An 18457-nucleotide genomic window follows, 5' to 3' on the forward strand; every position below is an offset into this window, starting at 1 on the left:
GATTGGTTGAACTAGAAAGGAGATTATGGCATAAAGATTAGTTCAAAAATACTGTGGGAATACTGCCCATTGCTATGACTCCAGCTAAGTAAAGACAAAAGAGGTCAACATGAAGAGGGAAGATAGGGAGGGTGAACAAAATGGGGAGGGGGTAGAGAGAAGCGGAGTGAATGACACCATGTGCCAGTGATGAGAATGTAGGGTGCAAACAGAGGGCAATAAACCAGAATCAGGGAAAAAATAAACAAACCCAACACTTTCTCGGTAGTGGGGCATTTTATTTTTGCTTATGAACTCTATAATTTATTTGGAATACCTGTTCCCATAATAAAAGCATTTATTTTCACACCTCTCTTTCATTCTTTTTTCTGCTCTTCTTTTGCTTTATCTGGGCACATTTCTCATGTATGTCAATTCCCAGACTGCATGTCACTTATCTATCTTCTGAAGCTCTCCGTGCTCTCTTGAAATTCATCCCTTCCCCTGTGATCTCACAGCACTTTTATCCTCTGTTTGCATTTGGCACTCATCACATTGTGACCTGGTTCTTTCCAACAGTGATTTATTGAGCTTCTTCCCCATGCCAGCCATCATGATAGGAACTGGGGGTAGAGATAAATTAGATACAGACCCTGTGCTCAAGTAGCTTACAGTCTAGAAAGGGATAGGGGTGTAAACAAAGAAACTACACCTTTGTGATAAGTGTGGCAACAAAAAGTATAGACAAGGCACAGATTTAGTGCAGAGAAGGTGGTTAATTTCATCTAGAGATGGAAGGATCAAGAAAGACTTGCCAAATAGCATCAATGAGTATGTGTGGTAAGGTGTAAAATATCCTCATCGCCTACCAGTGCCTAGTACATAGTAGGCAGAAAAGATCTACCAACATAAATTAATTGCACAGGAAGGAGTCTGGGTCTAAAGTTCAAAGGGTCTAGAAGCCTAATTTCTTTATATTCAAAATCATCTTTTTGTTTGGTTGGGTTCCATTTGGTGCCTCTCCTTTTGCTTGTGTGTGCTTGCATGTTTGAAATTAAAACCAAGCTGTTTTCTTTGGGCTGGCTGACTGTGAAAATGGCCATACCATTCCTGTGGCTTCAAAGATTCATCATAGGTCCTCTTAGTATATTAACTTTATTTTTTTATGTTTGTTTATTTTTGAGAAAGAGAGAGAGAGAGACATAGTGCAAGTGGGGCGGGGGGCAGGGGCAGAGAGAGAGGAGACGCAGACTATGAGGCAGGCTCCAGGCTCTGAGCTGTCCTTACAGAGCCCGATGCGGGGCTCAAACTCATGAACCGCAGAATCATGATCTGATCTGAAGTCAGACCTTTAAACCGACTGAGCCACGCAGACGCCCCAGTATATTAACTTTAAAAAAGTATGTGTCTTTAATTAACTAGTGCAAGAAAATTGTTAGAAAGCAGCTAAACTAATAGGCTTTTGCAGACTTTGTGAAAAACAATGTTTTCCTTTTTATGGAAACACGTATTTTGCAAACATTAACAATGAATTTGGATAATTATTACAGCTTTAAAATAAAAAGCATGGATGCCTTTGGCATTAGGCCAGTTTATATCTAACACATGATAACACAATAAGATGATGTTGAATCCTGTTTGTTAAGTTTGTCTTTGAAGACATCACAATGGATAATTTCCATTAAACTTTGAATGCAAATTGTGTTTTAAAAATGAACTCATAAAACAAAGCTTTTAAAATGTTATACTAATCACTTCATATTGATGAAATGCTTGCTTATGACCTTAAGGATAGGCAATTTCAGTAACAACTGTTGGCCATCCTTGTCGATCCTGAATGAAACCAAACTGAGCATGATAATGACACATTATAGAATTTCATCCCTATATTTCCTCTTTTAGGCATGACATAAAAAATAACAATATTTAACTTAAAGGGCATAAAAATGAACATCATCACCATAAATATAGAACTCAGTTTACAGATGACTAGAACGGAGAAATCTGCTAGCTGATTATGTAGCAACCTGACTCTGGTTCTCAGCATTTTCTAAACTTATGTTCCTTGACACCATATGCTACAGGGAACAGTAAAGACATCTGAATTCAAATATTTTGAAGAAATGTGTATTTAGCAACTGAATACATGCTAAAAGGAATAATTTACAGCAGCAGTTTCATTACATTTTTCTCTCCAGTTTTCTAGTTCCCATCTGAAATGCAGTGATAAATACAGATATGGAACATATTTACTACCTGGCAAAAAACATGCTTATTGAATGGGCACACACCCTCCGTCCTTAAATAGCACATAAACCACCTTGTCACCTGTGTGGGGAAATCTTGCATTTTAGGGTGATATTGAACACACTGAAATGGAGTCCCTATAAAAAGTTGAAGTTTACTGTCCTTCCTCTTCTTTTCAAAATTATTTACATCTCTTCTGCCTAATGTGTAGGTAGCAAAAATATTAAACACATACCACTGAAAATCACTAAATAATACATAAAGTAGCATTAAGTGTGCATTTACATGCATTTACATTATACATTTGATTTCAACTGGGCCATCATTTCTCTGCTGCGATGTACCTTTTTCCAATCTTAAGAGTGCTGTCATAACTTGCTTATGTTCACATGAGTGTCTTAACAAAGTTTCAACTCTGATGATACATGCATATGCCAAAGTCTATTAAAATTAAATTAAGTGGGACGTTGATTATTTTTCGTGCAAACTGTCCCCTCTTAATACACACTGGCAGATTATGACTGTAATAAGAGCTATCTACCTGCAAGTTATATCAATAATTTTCTTCGAAAACTTAGACCTGATAGTTTATAAAGACATGCAAGTAGATTTCCTTGTTTTGTTTCTTTTCTTTGAAGTCTAGACTTACTTTCTCTGGGTATTTCATAATGCTTAACAAAATGCGTTCGGATATTGGAAGGCATCCCCTCCATCCCTTCAAGTCCATTATTTTTGAGGACTACTATGAAATAAGATACTTCTGTTATTGCAAATCTGTTTCAGTTGAAAATTTAGAAGGAAATGCAACACCAAATTTTAGCACAGTTAAGATACTCCATGAAAATAGAAAAAAATACCTATTTTTGGAGGCCTCTTTGTTCTTTGATTTGTATTTCAAACATTGCTTTTTCTCTACAGAAATATGTCCTTCAAATAATTTAAAATTCAAATACCGTTTAAGGATGTACTTCTGTAAGTAACACCGGATTAATCAATGGAGCCTAAAATTGAATGTAGAATATTTTTAGACTTTCATTTGAAATAGGCATTAACAAATTGTTTATTCAGACAACTAAATTGAAACATGAGCTCCCATCTGTGAAATATTTCAGCTGAGAATTTTTTTTAAAAAATTCACTGTAGTCTGAGGTGAGAAATTAATGCTGAGTTAATTAGAATCCCAAGACAGCTAGAGTTAGAATTTCAATGCCGCTTTCATTAATTAGCAAGAAGATGTTTCCTTTGCAGTTTTGTGCATGATGAAGAATCTAGGGAGGGATTCCTGGAAAGGTGAGTGCAGTGCAAAAGAAACTATCATAATGCGGAAGGCCTTATAAACCTTGAAGTCAATGATTCTCAAGGAATCATGTTAGGACAAGGGACGAGGCAAGTCCTTTATTGAACATCTTTTACCTTATTTTATAAGTTGTTGGAGGAAACAAAAAGCTTTACATGACTTAAGTGTGAGTTGTGTCCCAGAAAACAGTTTGTATAAAAGTCACTCCCATCAACATGAAATGAATCAAGATGATCTGTTTTAAAACAGATCATTGCTTTAAACAAGGTGAGGTAAGAGACAGCTGATACAGATGTAAACAGAGTTGGAAAATTTGCCTTTAAGATGTTGTTCTGAATGTTACTGATCTCTTTCAAGAAAATTAAGTGACACAAATGTAATTCCTAAAGGAATAATGAGAGTTTTTATGTCTCAAATATCATGCGGGTTTTCAAGCACAAAATTAAGAGATTTTCTGTTAATGCTATATTAAAACAATGCTTATTATTTTCATGAAATACGCAGTTCCTTTTCTCCTTATTGAACCATTAGGTGCAACACAATGCATTGAACAAATCAAAATTGTTTCTCCTTTTTCTTCTGGTTAAATGTTCTGTTTTTTCTAAGAACATTATGCAAGTTAAAATTAATTTTGATCATGCTTAAAGAAGGGGGGTGTTAACTGTTTGAATTCCTCAGAGAAATAAAGCATAATTTATGTCCAGGTTTTAGGAATCAACTGTTAATGATGTTTATGTGTTTCTTGAACAATATCGGCTATCCCTCTTGCAGAACTAAAAACACAAAGGGGGAAAAAAGCAGCACACAATTGGAATTTGTAAAACAAAAACTATAGAGCACAATAACTATAAGACAAAAACCTACTCTAGCTTAGAAAAGAGCTAATTTTTACTGCATATTTGTCATGGTACATTTAAATTATAGTTTTAATAAAATACATCTTTAGATCAAAGCTGAAAGAAGACATCAGTAGTAGATCAGTGTATTCCATTTTTCCTCTGGATGATGGATGGTTTATGTTTTTTTATATTTCCACAGACCATTTCATTCAGTCTCATTTTACTCCTCCAGTACATATAAACACAAGTGCTGGTAGACAAAAAATATCCTTGAATCCAACTATATTTTGGAATATTCATCAGCTTCATAAATCCATGCAGTTTATTTTAGACTTTTAGTTCAATAAAATGGCTTTGCTGATGCAGTTTTTCTTCTTTAGATGGCAATATGGCAAATGACATTTTTATTTCTCAGGCAAAGAAGAAAGGGAAACCTGTACAATGAAATCTCATAGGAAACATTAAGTCTGCTAAAGTGAACCTCTGCGTTCACCTGACCTCTATTAGGTGTTGGTATTAGGAGGAAAGCCTGTTAGGAAAGTTACTCATGGACTTAATTTATAATTGGTGGAACTCAGTTGCATTTCCCACCATTGTAAACATCCACATAATGCCATGAAAAAAGTTCATGTATATTGCATTTTTTCCAGTTATTGTCTAGGCAAGTTTCTACTTGTTTGAGGTTTCTAGAGGTAATGCAGCTCAGACACTCCTGGGTGCCCTCTCAAATTCGTGGGTCCGCCTGTTTCTACCTTTCTTGTTTTCCTGCAAGTGCTTCCATTTGTTACTGTTCCCCTGGGCATGTCCTGGCCTTTGCCGACGTTGTTTTCGGTCCCTTTTCCACACTTGTTCACAGAACTCATCCATTGTGTTCAGATTGGGGTGGTTGATGAGCTGCATGAAGTCTCTGTACCAGACCTTCTGGCTAGGTGTCATGCTGTTGGACATTTCTTTGGTCTTAGAGCCATCTCCATCATCATCTTTATGAAGAAGCTCTTCCAAATGCTCTGTGTCGATGACTTCCAGGGTCACTTTCAGAAGAGTTTGCATGAAACCATGTTCCACAGCATGGCAGAGGTAATTGCCTGAATCCTTCCGCTGTAGGCTACGCAGTAGAAGGCCTTGTTCTGTCCTGATGATGTGATCATCCACTCTGATCTGGCAGAAGAAAACGGTAGTAAAAATATACATATTTAAAAGACACAGAAGTTCTAAAATGCTGTCTCAGTAAAAACTTAGATTATGTGTTGAGGCACATTTTAAAGTTGATAAAATTTCTAGCTGAAGAGAGATGATACCATTTCCCCATCAGAAAAAGAGTTAGAAATTTCTGTAAATTGTTTTTAAGATACAATGGAAAATATTGGTTATCTACTATCTTAATAGAAGTTTTCATTGTAATAATTTAAGATATTCAAGATAATGAAAGGACACAGATGTACTTTATTTTATAAACTTGAAAGAAGGTATATAAATATAGGAGAAAGTTAACATTAAATCTTGGAAATACAGAACCATGATATTAGAAAACAGGACAGCATTAGAATGAACTCAGAAGATTTGAAAAAATTTAAGAATCAGCAGTTGAGCAAGAAGAAAAATGCATAGGAGTACATGCTTAATAATTATTTATTCAGTTTTCTAAGTCTCAGGTGTGTCATAAATATAAAGATATGCTCTTGAATGTACCTAACCTTACTTTTATTTTGAATACGGTTTACAACAGACATCTCGGAAAGGCCTAAGCTGATAGTGTATAAAATTGTATAAAATCAATTTCGACGTTTGTAGGGTGTGATTACATATTCAACGATGCTTCAAATGTCAAAAAAGGGAGGGTTTTATATTCAGATTATGTTTGTAAAATTATCTGCACAGAATACATTCACAAATACCTACACAGTCCGATTAGTTACCCTTATTTAATATTTTTTAAAAGCTTAAAAGGCTCAGAGTATGGAGATTTTCTCTGTACGATTCTTTAATTTCACACAGGAATAAATGAATCAATCCATTGATGAGGAAGATCTGTCTGATGCTTCACGTATAGTTCATACTTCATGTATAGTTCATACTCTTTATCCTAAAACTCCTAGCCCCGTTCCAAAACCTCTCCTCCTCATTTGAGAAGAAAGTCAGTAGAGAAAATAAAACATGTTTGGATAACAGAATTAATTGAACAAAAGTTAAAATTAGTAGAGGATTTCTTTCTTTCTTTCTTTCTTTTTTTTTTTTTTGGTACAAAAATATAGATAACATACTTTCTTTGTAGATAACTACAAGGAAAAAGAAGACTCTCAAATATATCTCCAAATGGATTCTGGGACAAATTCTTATCAGCTCACCTTTGTTTCTCCGGTTCCTAGCACAAAGCCTGTCATATGATCAGCCTTCAGTGAATGCTTGTTTAATGAATGGACTATTGATGGGTTAAGAAAAGGATAAAGATTCACAGTATTTTTTTCACCCTCAAGTCAACCATGTTGGGGTCACTTAACAGTATATGTTAGATAGAAATAATCCAGTCAATTTCATTCCTATACCTCTTCTTTTCGCTCTTCATTTCTCCTCTGGAATTGCCAATAGACCAGAGCTCGCTGTGATTTTGGACTGCATTCCAGGAACGTGCTACTATTTTCTACTCCATAGATGATTCTTTCTTCAAGGCTGTGGCCATGGTGATTATCTGGCCAGTGATGAGGAAATGAAATGAGGAAATGTTAGAGAAGCAAACTCAACCTTCCAAAGTATTTATTTGGAAATTCAGAAGATAAATTTGTTGCCAAGTTGGAAGTCTTTTCCAAATTGATTTAGGATGGCAGAAATGTCATGGACGTAAGGTTTCAGAACCCAAGTGGCTGCTTAAACAGACTCATTATTTTGGTATAGCTTATACAAAGCACATGCAGAGATTTGCCTACCAGAAAGTAGCATTACGTTAACAAAACCAGTCATGTGTGCAGTATAACTATACATCTTTATATGCCATGGTAATACTTTCCAAGAAATTATTTTAACTATAAAACTCTATGCTCTGACTAATGGGGCCAGTTCATAGTGTACTATTCTCTAGCAGAAGTTATTTGACTGAGATGTTGGAAACAAGAATCTGTTGCTGAGAAATTATTTTGCCTCTTTGTGTTTGTTTTTCATCTGTAAAATTAACTTCACCAGCCATTGCTATTTACCTAGTATTTTACAGAAGGTAGAGTTCAGGAAGTTTATACTCCCCACCACTAACCCTTAAGTAATCAACATGGTTTTTCTGAAGATCAATGGGTGTGAAATGTTTGGGATGGCTCAGAAGAAAGATGCACAATTATAAAGCAATGTGGTTTCAATTGTCCTTATTTTAAAATGATACATCTTTTATTATTTTCAAGAATTAGGCTAAAGAATATGGCAAGAGTATATAATAAAATGTAGCAGTAAGAAAACCTGTTTCCTGATTAAGTTTCTATTATTTTACCCTTTATGTAACCTCCTTCAATGTGGTAAATGAAACACAGTTAAGATCAAAAGTGGGACACAGGGAGTCTAGGTAAAACTCATTTAGAGAGAGAGAAAAAAAAACCCTCCTTATTATCTTATATAATCCTGTTTCCATTATGACATCCTGTACAATCTGGAACTCATTAAATTAATACAGAAAATAATAAATATATTTTCACATGCATGGAGGGTTGACAGCATAGACAGATGAAAAATTTTTGCTCTTTACTTCAAACTCAACTAGGTTTTTAATTAAAAAAAATGTTTCCCCCTTTTTCTGGCATCACTTTGTTCTAATTAACTGAGTACTTTGGTCTGTCACAGACAATATGATTTGCTCTCACTAGGTTTAGAGCTTTCCAAAATCCTGCTTCCACCCGATCCCTGTACACAGCTTGTGTCCTCCACCCCCTATTCTCACTCTGCCACAGTTGACATTCTACCTCCGTTTGCTCTCTCCAGGGAGGTCAATATTAGCGCTTGCTTTTCTATCACTCTGAATTGTGAAATGAGGCTCTTCTAAACTTGGGAAGTATCTGTCCCTTCTTATTTAACAGATCAATACCCTGGAAAAAGGAAATGAAAAGAAACAACAATATTTAACTGATTATAAGTCACAGTATTTTTTATATTGGAGCTATATGTTTGTATGTCAATATCTATATGGAATATGGCCGTGTTTTTATTCCCCACCCCCCGGAATTATTAGTACATTGTTGAATGAATAGATATGTCACATGTTGCTATGCTAATCTGCAGGGTATGTGCTTCCCTGGACAGAGGTGAATTGAATCTCTCTGCCTAACAGGGGCTGGACAATCTCCTGTGATACCATATTTAGAAAACCTTGTCACAGAGGTCAATACAGTTTACAATGGATACATTTTTTTTTTTCCTGATAACTGCCATGCAGTTTAACCTTTGATTTAGAAATCCTTTTATTTGGAATATTACTCAGCCTTTAAAAAAAGAAGGTCTGCAATCAGTAACAACATGGATGAACCTTAGGGAATGCTAAGTGAAATAAGCTAGTCACAGAAGAACAAGTACTATGTGATGATCCCACCTATACCAAAGATCTAAAAGAGTCAAACTCCTAAAAGCAGATGGTAGAGTGGTGGTGGCCAGGGGCCAGGGCCAAAGGGAAATAGGTAGGTGTCAATCAATGGGTATAAAGTTTCAGTTATGCAAGAGGAGTACGATCTTGAGATCTGCTATACAACAGTGTGCCTACAGTGAAAAATATTGTACTGCGCACTTAAAAACTTGAGAGGGTGGGTCGCATGTTAAGCATTCTTACTCCAATAAAATACAATTTAAAAAGCCTTAATTAAAAAAAAATCCATTTAGGCAGAGACTTTTTATTTAATCTCTACATATTAATGAATCATAAAATATATGCCAGCTTGCTAACAGTAAAAAGTCCACTGTATTGGGGTGCACAGGTGGCTCAGTCAATTAAGCATCCTACTCTTGGTTTTGGGTCAGGTCATGATCTCACAGTCCATGGGTTCAAACTCCTTGTCGGGCTGTGAGCTGGCTGCATGGAGTCTACGTGGCATTTTCTCTCCCGCTCTCTCTGTCTCTCTCTCTTTGAACCTCCCCCACTCATGCTGTCTCTGTTTATCTCAAAATAAATAAATAAAGTTGATTTTTTTAATCCACTAAATTTAGAAACAAACAACATAGTGATCCACTAGTATCTTTTGCCTTACCCAGGCCCACTTTACTTGTAGAACTTTATGAAATAACTGACTTGTCTCTCACCTAATCTAAGTTACCATCAAGAGCTGTAGAAGTCTTATGGTGTACATAAGTTCTTGCTTACAAACATAAAACTCCCTTTAAATCTTTAACACATTAGTTGACACACAGTTAAGAGAATGTAACTTGTATAATAAGAAATGGGAGCTTACTATAAATGTAACATCAATTAGGTATATTTTCAAAAATTCACAAAGTTGTCTTCTTCCCAATTAACTTAATCATTCTACCTGTTCCATACAGAGTTAACATTTCTTCTAATCTTGGGAAACCTACTCAGTTTTTAATTTCTCTTCAAGGTCTTCTCTGGTGACAGCAAATGTTTCCCAATGAATAAAAATGAAATGAAATGAAATGAAATGAAATGAAATGTTCTCTTAAGAGTATATGTTTCCTTCTATTGAAAAAAAAAACATTTCATTTCACCTGCTACTTACATATAGTAGCATCTAATATAAGATGACATTTGATTTAATCAAGAACTTATACCAAGTTGTTTTGAGTTTAACATAGCAGTAGTTCCTGGCCTTCTCTTCAAGAAACACGGCACTTTTCCATCTGAATAACTGACAGACCACAACTGGTGAATTTGGTTCACTGACTAGGTATCTTTAGTTTGCCCTGATAACCACTTGTGCCAATACCTGTAGGACTCATTCCTCCTTTAAATTGGCCTTTCTTTCTTTCCTTTACCCAAATAAAAAAGCAGAAGGAAGTATTCTAGTTAGTAAGCACTGAGGTTACAAGTTCTGCCACATCAACCACTCATCATCGTCAGTATGCAGAGGTACCACCATGTTTCTCTGGGTTGACATTCTCGTAGGTTTTGTTAGGTTCTGCTGCCATTAGGAACAGTTGCAAAAACTCAATTTCCACTGAGTACAGTTGTTTCTATTAATTCCTCTGCAGCAGAATATTTCTATCATCAGCAGCTTTTAACTTAGGGCCAGAACTTTTAGCTAAAGTGGCCTCAGGGGGTTCCTGGGTGGCTCAGTCAGCTGACGAGCTCTTGATTTTGGTACAGGTCATGATCTCACTGTTTGTGGGATCAAGTCCCACACGGGGCTCTGCACTGACAACACGGAGACTGCTTAGGCTTGCTTTCTTGCTTTCTTCCTCCTCCCCCACCCCATGAATAAACTTAAATAAATAAATAAATAAATAAATAATAAATAAATAAATAAATAAAGTGGTCATAGGCGAGCATTCATATATTTGGGTGCTCAGATATAACAACCTGTAAACATCTTTTTCTGTTCATTTCCTCACACCTGATACCTTATAAACAGATACCCAAGAAGTATTTCAAAATGATTAGAAGGCACCCAATAACTGTCCATTCCCTTTCCTGATCCTTCTACCCCAACTGCTTGAGTAAATGTTGTAAAACATAGAAGACATTAGAATTCCAATAACAATGTGATTCTCTCTTTCCTTTCTCCTTCCCTCTGCCCCTAATCTCTCTTTGTTTCTGTCTCTTTCTATTAAAAAATATAAACAGGAACAGTATTTTGATTCTTGTTTTTAGCAGATTTGCAACGATTTTCTTAGGATGTCAAGTATACTATCATTGTGGCTTTATTAAAGTAAAGAGCTCTGCACTGAAATGGTAGCATAGTATAGCTATACTCTTAAGTATTTTTCATAGCATATACTACTGACCTTAAAATCCCCCAATACAAATCAAAAGCTCAGCTGAGAAAACATTGTGGATTAAAGATTTCCTTAAGGATATGAAATCTTGCATATTCAGGGTTAAGTATCATCTGAAATCTCCCTCTGCATGAAACTAGTTGATCTGAGAGCAGTTTACATGGAACACATATAATAATATAATTGATTTTATTCAATTGTGTTGGGTGAGGTCCTTCTGACCTATGTTGAGGAAGCCCATAAGCAATACTCTACGGATTTGTTCACTATGCTTAGGTCACAATGTTGTCCAATATGGTGTCCACTGCCTTGCACTATTTTTTTGAGGTTCATCTTGGGAGAAATTTTTTTTTCTGGTGTTAATTTTCAGGAATTATTGAGATTCTCTTGAAAAAGTGATTTTTTTAAAGTAGGCTCCACACCTAACATGGTGCTTGAATGCACAACCCTGAAATCAAGAGTCACATGCTCTAGTGACTTAGCCAGCCAGGCACCCCCCAAAACTGATTTTTTTTTTCAGAGAATTAACTTTGTGACTCATCTGTTGATTACATTTCTCCCTCACCACTGAAAAAATGTGTTAGAAAAATTTATGTTTTATCCTTACAATGTCATGGTAAACATGTTCTTCCTACATGCCTGGTTTTGTTGTCAGTATACATGTTTTGTCCGTGTGACATTATTGCCATCTTTATCTTATCTTTGTTTTCAATCAAAAAATGACAAATTGTCTGAAATATATTAGGTCATCTAACAATTTTGGACAATGTGAAATTTTTATAACCCTTCTTAGTACCTTTTTTGTTGTTTACATGTATCTGCATAAAATTAATCGTATAACGCCTGGACACAGAAATAGTCTTAAATATGTGAGGTTCATTATTGTTACTGCTATTCTTGTGATAGTTTCAACTGTTAATTCAAAACTTAAATTCCTTTACTGAGAATCCATAGTCAGCAAATTATGAACTGCTTCCCAACATCAATCCTACTTCTTGACCACCATCAAAAAAAGTATTCTCTCTTCTAGATTTCCTAAAATCTTTTTACGTATATTTTTAGGGCACATGTAGTCTTATTTGTTATGATTATTTATTAATCTTTTTTTGTTGTGATTATGTATTAATCTAGTTGTCTTCTTTCATACCATATGTTTTATAATCCTGGCACTAGGCAGTCATAAACCCTTAGCTAATGTTTGCGAGAGGAAAATCCAGATAACTATTTAGTCTACATTTAAAAGCTGAAACCTCATGTAACTTTGATATCCTTATATCAAGGGGATATCATAATTACATAAAAGAAATGATTAAGGGACACCTGGGTGACTCAACTGGTTAGGCTTCCAGCTTCAGCTCAGGTCATGATCTAATGGTTTGTGGGTTCCAGCCCTGTGGTGAGCTCTGTGCTAACAGTGCCGAGCCTGCTTGGGATGCTCTCTCACTCTCCCTCTCTGCCCTTCCCCTGCTCTGCCCCCCTACTTTCTCTCTCAAAATAAATAAATACATAAATACATAAAAACTGAAAAAAATAGAAGTGATAAAAGTTTAATCAGTTAAGAAGGGCACAGGGTTTATAACCCTGAGTTTGACAGAATATGCTACTGGGTCATGGCAAATGTAAACATTTTAAATCTTCTCAATTTTGTTACATTTTATAATGTTAACAAGAGTTGATTTGAGATCTGGTAGGAGAAGATGACCATGAATGAAGTATACTCCAAAATAAACAATTCCCAATATGCAATACGAAGAAGAGAAAGAGATCTGAGAAATCCTATGAATACATGCTTGTACCTCAAGGGGCAGCTATAAGTCTAAAGGATGTCTGTGCCGATGGGAATCCTATGGATCTCCAGAAAGAAAGCAATCTCATTTAATCTATTTTAAAATACAATTTGCCCTTAGAAAGCAACTGTTTTGAACATAAACTTTTGTCATGAAAATTACCAGAAGACAAAAGGGTAGAGCTAGTTGTTGAATTGGCATAATGAATTCTCATGAGTTGAACTGAATAGTTAGAGCAAAATAATTGAGAACAACAAACATTAAAATTATTTTAAAAGCATCACGATGTGTTTGAATAACACAATGTTACAATATGTCGCATTTGTTAATGACAAGAAATAATGTTTTTAAGGAAGCAATCTTCAATTAATCATTTCCTCCTTTAGTAGGATAATTTATGGAAATGAACTGAGGCTAATAAACCAGAAAGAATGGGAGGAAAGAAAGAAGTTAAATAAATTGCTTCCTTTTGTAACAACAAAAAGTCATGATATCCATCATTTGGCCAGAAATATCACATTGCTAAAGGCCTTATTTAGTATTTGATTCTCTTCCAATATAGCAGAAACAGAAGGCATCACATTTCAGCTTTCCATTTATTTCACTCTCCATTTTAACCCCATAAATGTCTCCCAGGATTGAAATGTTAATAATGTAAGAATCTTAGAAAATCTGATGTCATGTAGAAAAGAAAGAGATGAGTGGGGTAGTAAACCATATATTTATCAGCTAATTAATCTCTGTTATCGTTTTTGATGTTCTCCCCCTTAAGGTTATTTAGAAGTTGAATTTCATAGATAATGAATATAAAAGTAAAAGTTAATTTAGGGGAGGGGTAATGGTTACAAGTTATTTTAAATATTTAACAAATAGTGTTAGTAGGTGAACTATATAAAAAGAGACCTAACTCTAGTTGTTTTCATCACATTTCATCACATCACATCACATTGTTTTCATCACAATTTTAATATTTTACATCGTAATTTTTTTTCTCAATAATATTCAGTGGTAAAGGCCAAACGAAGGAAGAAAGGAAATACTGACTACAAGCTCTCAATGTCTTAAGAAACTGCAAATTCACATTTCTTAACTAAAAACATCATTTCTTAGATTTTCCTTAGTGGATTCTAGAGGATTTTCTCCAGAAATATGAAAGGTAATTCATCAATAGAAAAGAATCTAAATTTCCTTCAAATGGAGGAATAATCTCTCCTTAAGTAGCAATAGCTAAAAAGGCATTTTATGAGTGAATCACTAAGCCTTGGGAAGACATAAAATACCTAAATAAAACAAAAAAAATCATTCATCCCTAACGTTCATGTATATTTTCACACCTATTAAGATGCCTAACAATGGATTTAATAATTTCAATTTCATATGGGGCACCTGGGAAGCTCAAGTGGTTAAGTGTCCGACTTGGGCTCAGGTCAGGATTTCACAGTTTGTGGGTTTAAGTCCTGCATCAGGGTCTGTGCTCACAGCTCGGCGCCTGGAGCCTGCTTCTGATCCCGTGTCTCCCTCTCTCGCTGCCCCTCCCCCACTTGTGCTCTGTCTCTCTGCCTCTCAAAAATGAATAAATGTTAATTTTTTTAATTAAAAAAAATCTCATGTATTATAGTAAAATGGAAACAAATTCTACAGTATAATACTAAGCTACAGAATAGGGGTCCTGTTTATCGATGTAATGCTTACCACAATATTTCTCTAATGATTTGTATGATGCTTGTACAAACCAGTTACCAACTAGTTGAATGTGTGTTTGCATGCATGCACCTACAAATACATGCATATGTATGTATTAAAATCATGTGCTTAATGCATTTGTCAAAAGTACAAAAAAGACCCAAATCACGAAACCTTAGAGAAAATTTAAACTTACAGTTTATCAACTTGTTAAAATATTAGATTTTAAACTACTTTGTTTTATTTCTTAAAATAAGATCTGTGTCTGGTGCTAGGAAATAACTACCAACCAGAATACAGGATTTAAAAGTTTACAATTCAGGTAGTTTTGTATCTTTCTTGAAACCACAGATTCCTGTGGATGTGTCTTTAAAATGTTCTTTTGGTATATAGATAGGTAGAGGGATAAACAAATAAATAGCTATGACCAGGGTATTTTCATGTTACTGTTCATAGGTGATTATCACATTATAGGTGGTCACTGGTATTTTAATTTTTATAGGTTTATTAACTTAAAATATGAAAGTGAAACTGATGTTATGAAAGTAACAATGAAGCCATTTGAATAGCTGTATTTAACACTATTCTTGATATCTTTGTGTGTGGGAAGCTACAATACTTCTCAGTACAAGGCAGACTGAAATTCAATTACATAAAAAGCAACACCAATATGAAGATATCTACTACAATATTTATTTAGTTTATGTTGAACATCTGATATGTTTCATTTTCATGATTTTATGGCAAATGTTTTACCAAGAAAGCACATATAATCTATATGCCAGAGAAAAATTACCATAGGACTTTTTACATTTAAATATCAGGAAACATGGACTTCAATATTTACTTTACTTCTTCCCAAGAGATATGATAGGAGATGATGGAAAACACCCATTTACTGAAGCAGAAACCTTCCATAAACAATAATGAATATACCATCTTGTATTTTAATACGTTTCCCTTATTTTTGGACTTTAAAAAATACAGCGTGCTTTAAAAACTTCACATTTACAATGGTTAAATTATGGGTGCACAAGTCGGGTGATCTCTCAATGCCATATTTGAAAACTTTAATAAGGAACAATAATAGTGCAAAGTATCCCAAACCTCTTCTTATTCAGGTGTGTGTGTTTGTGTGTGCATTGTACACATATACTATGAATAACTGGATTTGCACAATTATAGAGAATAACACTGCAATAATGTCATTCTAGAATGCATACTTGGTATATTTTAATATCTCTGATAACAGAATATGTCTTACAGTTGTTCTTGACCGGAGTTGAAGCTGCTTTCTTCTGGAAAGAGTTTATTTTTACTTTTTGCCAGACACATGCAACTCTCCTAACCTGACACCTCTTTAAATTAAAGTCTTGTCTGAGGTTTTTCTTCCACACTGCTGGTGGGACTCAGAAAGTAAACCTTCATGAGTACCGTAGTGGGGTTCAAGAAGTGGTTTTGCCCCTTTTCCACTACCCGTGATTACAGCTGAAACAGGCAAATGTCCTTGCGTCTTCTGCATGGGAGTTTATTTCTCTTTCACTAATACTGAAACACTGCCAACTGGCTTGATGCTGGCACCATTATCACATTCTCCATTTTGGGCAGTTTTTCTTTCTTAGCAGTCCTCAAAAAATGGTGCCTCAACATTCACTGACATCGTAGACTTGATATAATTTGGTAATTCATTAAAGTTTTTTTTTTTGTTTTTTTTTAGGGCTGACGTCATACTCATCTATCAAATTCTGAGGCCTCTCTTGGGCCTAAATGCTCAGATTCAGTTGGACTTTCTATGTGTATAAAGGAAGCCACAACACAGACCAGATTAGTTTTGGTACAAAACACTAAATTTACAGCATTGTGGACCATAAAGATGACACTGCCAAAGATATTTTATGAAATTTTAGAACAATGTTGAGGCCAACCAAGACACAAGCTGACTTGAACCAGTTGCAAATATAATGAAGAAGACTGAATTCTGTGGATGTTTTACCACGGGAAGCTAGAAGGGAAATGCACATATGCAGAACAGCCAAGAGAACTATCACAAAGTGAAATTCAACAGTGGCACTGGACTGAAGTTAGGGTGTAAAGTATTTCAAAGATTCAAAAATCTAAGATGATGTTAATTTTTAATTTTTAAAAATGTTACTTATGGTTTGTTCCTTTCTGGCCATGTAGATCACAGTATGGCTTATTCTTGTTTAGTAAAGAAAGTAGAATGGTAAATTGACTTAGCCACTCATGCTCTTGGATGGCAAAGTCAGACAAGCTCCAATTTTGTGCACAAGTTATTTTAGGGAAGGGAGCATACTGGTAACAACCTGAAGTTTTTCTTCAGCATTCTGTACGAGGTATGAGTGAGAAGACAAGAAGATCTGCCAGCACATATACATTTAGGGTTTTATACTAAAAGTTCCCTAGATGAACAGCCACCAGCGATGGAATAGAGTATGCTAGGTTAAGGGGAAATGGAGCTGGAGTTTTCTATGTTACACCTAGGCCAGCTCACCACTGGTGCTGACTTTACACAAGAGAGAGCAAAGAGCTTAAGTGAGTGTTAAAGGTTTCATTGAGAGTGAAATTTCTTCCACCTTAATGCTGAGTTATTTTATATAGTTTCTCTATTAAAACCTCAGGATATGTAAAATATAGAGTGTTACAGAATGTTTACCATTACAGCTGGAACTGATTGTTCTGAAGTGTGTAATTTGGCTTCAAGTTGCTTAGCAGCTTTCCGGGAAAACATCTCGTATCTTTATATATTTCCATATGAGCACATATATTTTATTCAATGTTAGATGTGACACTAGCAAGACAACATACATGATTTAATAGGGCTGGGCTAGGGGTTTTTCCCCATTTTACTTTCAAATATTGACATCACCTATTCTAAGATAATGCACTGGTTCCTAATGGTCAGACTCAGCTTGGCCATATAAGAATGCCTGACTTAGTCTTCAAACATTTGAAATTTACTGTAATCTATGGTGTATAATTTTTATGTTTGGTTAATGAGAAATACAAGCAGACAAGAAATAAAGAAGCCTTCAAAAAGGGAATGTTTTATTTCTGCAGGGCTGCTTGAGCTTCTTGGACTATTTTACCATATATCACAAACATCTACATAGCATTGCTTTTACACAAACACACACCCACCCACACACACACCCACCCCCCCACCCCCCACACACACACCCAGTGACACTGAACCACAGCAATTCCCTTTCTTCCCTATGGTACCTATTTTGAATGAAGTATCAAAAGAAAAAATGATTCACATTAACTTCACTTTCTATAGCTAAGCAATTCTATATTCCCAATTTTTATAAGCTCATCACTCTCTCTATATATACGTGTGTATATATATATATATACATATATATATATATATATATATATATATACACATACATAAGCTCGTGACTCCAACATATATGTTATTTTGAAGAAATATCAACTGGGTCTATGAAGGAATTAGATTATTAAACAAGTGGATTTATCAGTAATTCTCCAGCAAACTTCAAAACATAGCATATTATCCTACATGTAGTAGTGTATAATGATTATTTATTAATTGACTGGTTGATAATGGTTTCTTAAGAGAGGTCGATTTTTAAATATGATGGTGTTAACATTAACGTATGTTAATAGCAATGTATTGTTAAATCATATTAATGATAAATAATAGATGCTATTTAGTTAAAATCTCTACT

General features: G+C 35.0%; 1 protein-coding gene across 1 annotated transcript in view; it reads right to left on the minus strand.

Moving 5' to 3' along the window:
• Positions 1 to 1365: 1365 nt before the first annotated feature.
• The window catches only part of SEMA3A (semaphorin 3A), a 211958-nt gene continuing 194866 nt past the window's right edge, over positions 1366 to 18457 (minus strand). The window contains exons 16-17 of the mRNA XM_030307864.1: positions 6906 to 7048; positions 1366 to 5520 (exon numbers count right to left, since the gene is read on the minus strand). Of these exons, the coding sequence (XP_030163724.1) occupies positions 5065 to 5520; positions 6906 to 7048 (599 nt within the window). The 3' untranslated portion in view covers positions 1366 to 5064. The remainder of the gene's footprint in view (positions 5521 to 6905; positions 7049 to 18457) is intronic.

This window comes from Lynx canadensis, chromosome A2 (assembly GCF_007474595.2).
Source record: "Lynx canadensis isolate LIC74 chromosome A2, mLynCan4.pri.v2, whole genome shotgun sequence".
NCBI lineage: Eukaryota > Metazoa > Chordata > Mammalia > Carnivora > Felidae > Lynx > Lynx canadensis.